The sequence below is a fragment of the Notothenia rossii genome, assembly GCF_949606895.1.
Source record: "Notothenia rossii genome assembly, chromosome: 7".
Classification (NCBI taxonomy): Eukaryota; Metazoa; Chordata; class Actinopteri; order Perciformes; family Nototheniidae; genus Notothenia; species Notothenia rossii.
This window is the reverse complement of record NC_136905.1, coordinates 85,640,385-85,646,555: the sequence shown is the minus strand read 5'-3', so window position 1 is coordinate 85,646,555 and position 6,171 is coordinate 85,640,385. Positions and strand designations below refer to the sequence as shown.

Below are 6,171 nucleotides of genomic sequence, written 5' to 3'. Positions count from 1 at the left end.
GTGTATGACTGTGTATGAATGTGTGTGACTGTGTGTGACTGTGTGTGACTGTGTGTGACTGTGTATGAATGTGTGTGACTGTGTGTGACTGTGTGTGTGACTGTGTGTGACTGTGTATGAGGGGGTGTGTGCGGTGCCACCACAAATATAATCAAATTATGTGGGAAACACTGGACTGTGTGTGTGACCATTTACATGAAATGATCTAACTGCTTCTGATTGGTCCTCTGAGGTGGTGGGGGGGCTCGTCAGCAGGCGGGGTCGCCGCGGGAGACCCCCGAAGCTGGCCGTCACCTTGGCAACAGCAGAGCAGCTGGCAGAGAGGAGGAGAGAGCGGCTGCAGGAGGTAACAGGAAGTGAAGACTCAAATAAAGGGTTGTTCTTTGACCAGGGTGCAGACTGACAGGTGTGTGTGTGTGTGTGTGTGTGTGTGTGTGTGTGTGTGTGTGTGTGTGTGTGTGTGTGTGTGTGTGTGTGTGTGTGTGTGTGTGTGTGTGTGTGTGTGTGTGTGTGTGTGTGTGTGTGTGTGTGTGTGTGTGTGTGTGTGTGTGTGTGTGTGTGTGTGTGTGTGTGTGTGTGTGTGTGTGTGTGTGTGTGTGTGTGTGTGTGTGTGCAGGTGGTGCAGCAGTGTGGGGACCAGGAGCTGGTGGAGGCTCTGCTCCCTCGACTCTCAGAGAAGATCAGTCTGTGGGAGCTGCTGCTGGCTAAGGTACACACACATGATCTACAGCATTGTTTCTCAAACGTGTTCATACCAAGGACCTCTTAACCCAGGGGTGGGCAAACCTTTTGGGTCGGGGGCCACTATGAGTTTTACAATTTGACAGACGGGCCGGGCCAGTAGCAGATGGTGGAAAAGTGCACGCTGATATTTTATTCTTTGAAAACCGCAACGGTTTCTTGGCAAATAAGACAGCCTTATATCGCACTTCGGTGAAAACATATTTAGCTGCCCACTCCTCATTAACATTGTCGACTTTTTATTTTCTTTGGTCAACTCATTGTTACAGATGCAGGTTCAAAGGTGAATTATTGCGTCATTGCGTCATCGTTTGCGTCATGACGTAACCGTTACGTGCCTTCTTATGACCCATACAGCACAACAACATCAATAGAGGACTGCGTCTGCTAGTTTTTAATCATACGTAGCCAGATTAAATTAAAGAACTATTTCTCCAACCTTATACCTTTCTCCAGAGTGCCGTGGTGCATTGTTTATTAATGTGGTTCAGCTGCATACCGCCCGCTGCAGTGCTGCTCGTTTAGTCTACTGTTAACTCGCGCCAGCGGCCGCTGGAAAGTCTTCACTGTCCGACTGTCACACAAGCAGCTGATACATATCCCCATCAGTGAATGTGTTTCAGTCTGAACGCTGTTTGGCATCACAACGCTGTTATGAAAGTTTCTCTGGCATTCTACAGGTGATGTTAGCATAGCAACCGAAGCTAAACTGACTATCTTGACTTGTTGATATCATATTGTGGCATAAGCTGTTTTCTAAACGCATATTTTACCGGCGTAGTTTTCGTTATGATTTGACTTGTGATGGCCACATGTAGCCCATGTATTGATTCGATAGCTGCAATAATACAAAACAACAGGAAAATGTTCAATACAGCGAACGGATGGTTATTAAAGTAAGGCACAAAGAAACAGAATCACACTTAGCCTGGTCAGTGTTGTCTGACTTTTGATAAGTGTGTGGTCGCGTTCTAGTCACTTTGCTCAGCGCTACTGCTTGTTTCAACTTGTGTTCGCTGTACTCGCCCATGAACTGTTATTGCTCAGGTTAATCTCGACCCCCTCCAATGTAAGCGTGACGAATTTGGTTCTTGGATCTTGCCGGGTTGCCGGGTGGGGCCAGCTGAATAGGCCAGACTCCAGCAAAGGTCAATGTGTCTAGAATGCGCCATCTAGTGGGATCCACTGAAATGCCGGGTATTGCAGGAAAAAGGCTAAATTAATGCGGTCTTTACTATAATTTGGAAAATTTTGTACCAATATTCGGCGGGCCGCATTAAAAAGACTTAATTTGCCCATGCCTGTCTTAATAACAGTTAAGCCCCATGCCCCCGATACCGGGGGCAAAACGCAACATCTTGCAAGAAACAGCGTCTGAGGGCTTCTTAACATTTAACAAACTACGGATGTGTCATACTCACTTAACGGGAAGAAACTCAGCTATCGGACAATATTAACCATTTTTAGCTAAACAAAACACAAGGGAAATAACAAGCCTCTGAATTAGCCCTGAGCTAAACATTACTTAGCACAGAACTCACGGTAGAAATACTTTACTACTTATCCGATCAGCACAAACAAGATATCAGCTAGCAAGCTGAGATTCCAGAGATTCTGTAGGCATAACGGTACGTCTACACTACAGGCATCAAAAAATGCTTTCAACGCTTCGCCCATTCACTTGAATGGGGTGACGTAGAAGATTTTTAATCTTCGCCGAACTGCATTGTGGGGAGCATGGCATGGCTTTGCAAGCATCACGAGCATCTATCGGCATCAAAAGTTGAACAATGTTCAACTTTTGAGGCTCGATGCTTGGCATCAGCCAATGAAATCCCGTTTATGCAAATCTCGCCAGTGCAAGCGCAGCCAATCAAACCGCGTGCAAGCTGGGAGAGCCAGACCGCAGTTAATTTCCTCATATTCCAAACGAGATATTACGGTAGCAAATCACCCGGTTCTTTACGACCGGAACTATTTACCGGGATACAAACCGGAGGAACCAGGCATGGAGGGAGGTGGCAGAGACAGTGGGTGAAACTGGTAGGTTTTCACCTGTTTGGAGAGTTTATATCCAGTTTACTTCGTTTTAACATTGCTATTGCTTTGTATGTCGGGGGCGGGAGATTCATATGATTGGTTGCTCGCAAAAAATCGCCAAGCTTCAGACACGCCCAGCTCCAAGATTTTTTCATGCCTGTAGTGTAGACGGGCCGTTAGTGTCATTCACTGAGCGATCAGAACTCGCGGCAGGGGAAGCAAACACAGACAACACACAACGTAGCTTTACGCGACCAAAGCGGAAAATTAGTCTTACCGTTGCTGTTTTCTGATCAAAAGTTGTGTTCAATGGCATTAAAACGATAAAAGCTGCTGAAGGTTAATCCAATGTGCCTGTATCACGTTGAAATTATTACTAATAATCCATCGTCATATTTATGGCAATAAACAGAGATTTCATATTAGCTGCTAAGATAGCTTCCAGAGTGTATTCCGGGGCATTCTGGCTACGCACCACTCATTCACCAATGGGTCATGTTTAGATGGATTTGATGGACTTCCCCTCGATTCTATTGGCTCTAACGGTTAAAAAGAGATGTCAATCATCAAAATCGAACGAGGGGGGCCAGAGAAACGATTTTCTGAATCTGTCTAAAAGGTCAAATGTCACTTGTTTTGCATCAATCTTGATACAGGGTACTTATTGTCTGTTATCGTTTGGATTCCTAAAGCTTTTAGTCTATATCCCATCATCCAAGGGTGGTTTTCACTATAAGTCATGTGTTTTTTTTGGACGGACATTATAATTTACATTTTTTTACTATGTTCAATCTGAATTTACTCTAAAATAAAAACATCTATATTGATTCTGACTCTTCTACATCCAGCTCACAGGTTTATCATTGCTTTGAGAAAAAAGATGATTCATTTACCCCATTCAGAAGATATGGTCAATTGTTCTGGGAATGTCATTTCCATCATTTCTCACCACAACAGTTTATAACACGACGGCCTGATGATGACAGCTTACCTTCTCTGTATCGTTCACACATTAAATCAACAACACAGATACAGATTCTACATCTCCTTCACATGAGATTTAAAAGTCTCAGGTTTTACACCTCGTGAAACGTAGACGGAGTTTATGTCCAACAGACTCTCAGATCGTTTTACTGAGAGAAATGAAAACGCACTGCATGTAGAACAACCTCCGCTGTGGGAGGGCCCAAGTTTAACATGAAGTTAATTATTTACACATTAGCATTGTCTACGCACTCATTGGCTGCGTGCCACCTACACTAGTCATTTATAAACAATTTGAGAAACACTGAATTTATTATTTATTTATTTGAAATGTTCCCAATATCCTCACGGACCACTACGGGAGTCACACTTTGAGAAACACTGCTCTACATGTTTCGTTAGTAGTGTATTTGTCAGTTATGAGAGCTGCTGTCATGTTGATGACCTCACTTCCTGTCTCAGGTGGACGGGGGGGCAGCGACTCGGTTCCCTGACATGTACCGAGAGTTCGAGTCTCTGCAGGCTCAGGTGAGACAGGCGGCGCAGGATTACATCATCAGTCCTCAGGCCGGGGGGGCGCCGCTGGAGGTCCGTAACATCGAGGTGAGGGGGGGGGGGGCGTGAGCTCAGGTGTGTGTGAGCTCAGGTGTGTGTATTCTGAGGGGTGTGATCCAGACTTGTACACTCAGGTGTGTGTGTAATAATAATGATAGCTTAGATTTATATAGCGCCTTTCATGGGACCTAAGGTCGCTTTACAGAGAAAAAAAGGGGTAAAAGTGTGTGTGTGTGTGTGTGTGTGTGTGTGTGTGTGTGTGTGTGTGTGTGTGTGTGTGTGTGTGTGTGTGTGTGTGTGTGTGTGTGTGTGTGTGTGTGTGTGTGTGTGTGTGTGTGTGTGTGTGTGTGTGTGTGTGTGTGTGTGTGTGTGTGTGTGTGTGTGTGTGTGTGTGTGTGTGTGTGTGTGTGTGTGTGTGTGTGTGTGTGTGTGTGTGTGTGTGTGTGTGTGTGTGTGTGTGTGTGTGTGTGAAGGTGGCCAGGTCTCTTGGGATCCTAGATGAGGTGAACCGGATGAAGGTACTTCCTGGATCGTCTCCCAGTCTGACCAATAAGAGCGTACGATACCTGGAGGTGAGTTCACCTGCACACTCTCAGGTAACACACACATCAGTTACCTGACCCTGGCTCAATTAACCTCTATTTCCCAGAATTCAAAGATGCTGCCGCCCTCAAAGAGATTCAAGATGGAGAACCGGGTTCAGCAGAACGGGGTCACAGGTGAGGGACCTGTCAGTCACTACACCTGTACACACCTGTGTGATGTGTCAGGTACCGACAGGTGTGTCTCGCTCTGATCCTGGTCTGGTTTGTCTGCAGGTCCAGTGTTTGGCCCCTCAGGCTCCTCCCCCTTGAAGTCTGTCTCTGACTCCGCCTCCAGGTGAGCTGCCCCCCCCCTCCTGCAGGTAGATCAGGTGACCCGGTTCTGATGAGATCTGCAGCTTTTTCTCCCGTTACAGGATGTGAATATGTTGTTGTTATCTTTAATACTTTGTTCTGCAGCTTCTTAGTCAACATCAAGCTCTCAACGTACATGTTCCCTCTGTGGGACCAATAAAGGTTCTGATTCTGATTCTCAGCTCCTGCCCCCCCGCTGAGGCCCGGACACTGATAAAGGAGGAGGTTCTGGGACCCGGGTCTGAGTCCGCCCTCCCCGAGGAGCAGATCTACCTCCAGACGGGGGGCCTGACGGTGCAGCCCGGGGACCGAATGGTGATCCTGAACGGGCCGGACGGGACCACCATGCAGATCCAGACCCCTGAGGGGGTTCCTCTGGAGGGGGTTCCTTTGGAGGGGGTTCCTCTGGAGGCGCTGCTGGGCATCGAGGCTCCGCAGTGAGACCTGGACCTGGACTCTGACCCCCCCTGAGATCTTCCTGTTTTTAAGGATCTGGACTCTGTACATGTGTAAAGTTTTTTGTTTGTGTTTAAACTTTATTGACAGCAGACTCTGTTGTAGATAAACCTGAAGACGTTTAAGAAGTGCACTATTTTATTACTTTTTATAAAACCAGTGAACATGAATTAAACACGTTTCATGTTCCGTAATAAACCGCCTCCAGTTTCTGAAACCACTGACAACACTGAGACCACCACTGAGACCACTGAGACCACCACTGAGACCACTGACACCACCACTGAGACCACCACTGACACCACTGACACCACTGACACCACCATTGATACCACTGAGACCACTGACACCACTGATACCACCACTGAGACCACCATTGATACCACTGACACCACCACTGAGACCACCACTGATACCACTGACACCACCACTGATACCACCATTGATACCACTGACACCACCACTGATACCACCACTGAGACCACTGATACCACCATTG

At 46.8% G+C, this 6,171-nt stretch overlaps 1 protein-coding gene across 1 annotated transcript in view; it reads left to right on the top strand.

Moving 5' to 3' along the window:
* znf839 (zinc finger protein 839) overlaps positions 1 to 5,887 on the top strand; it is an 18,100-nt gene extending 12,213 nt beyond the window's left edge. Inside the window, exons 4-10 of the mRNA XM_079693333.1 lie at positions 233 to 346; positions 617 to 709; positions 4,228 to 4,368; positions 4,794 to 4,892; positions 4,970 to 5,039; positions 5,139 to 5,199; positions 5,399 to 5,887. Coding sequence (XP_079549459.1) covers positions 233 to 346; positions 617 to 709; positions 4,228 to 4,368; positions 4,794 to 4,892; positions 4,970 to 5,039; positions 5,139 to 5,199; positions 5,399 to 5,657 — 837 coding nt within the window. The 3' untranslated portion in view covers positions 5,658 to 5,887. The remainder of the gene's footprint in view (positions 1 to 232; positions 347 to 616; positions 710 to 4,227; positions 4,369 to 4,793; positions 4,893 to 4,969; positions 5,040 to 5,138; positions 5,200 to 5,398) is intronic.
* The last annotated feature ends 284 nt before the right edge of the window (positions 5,888 to 6,171 follow it).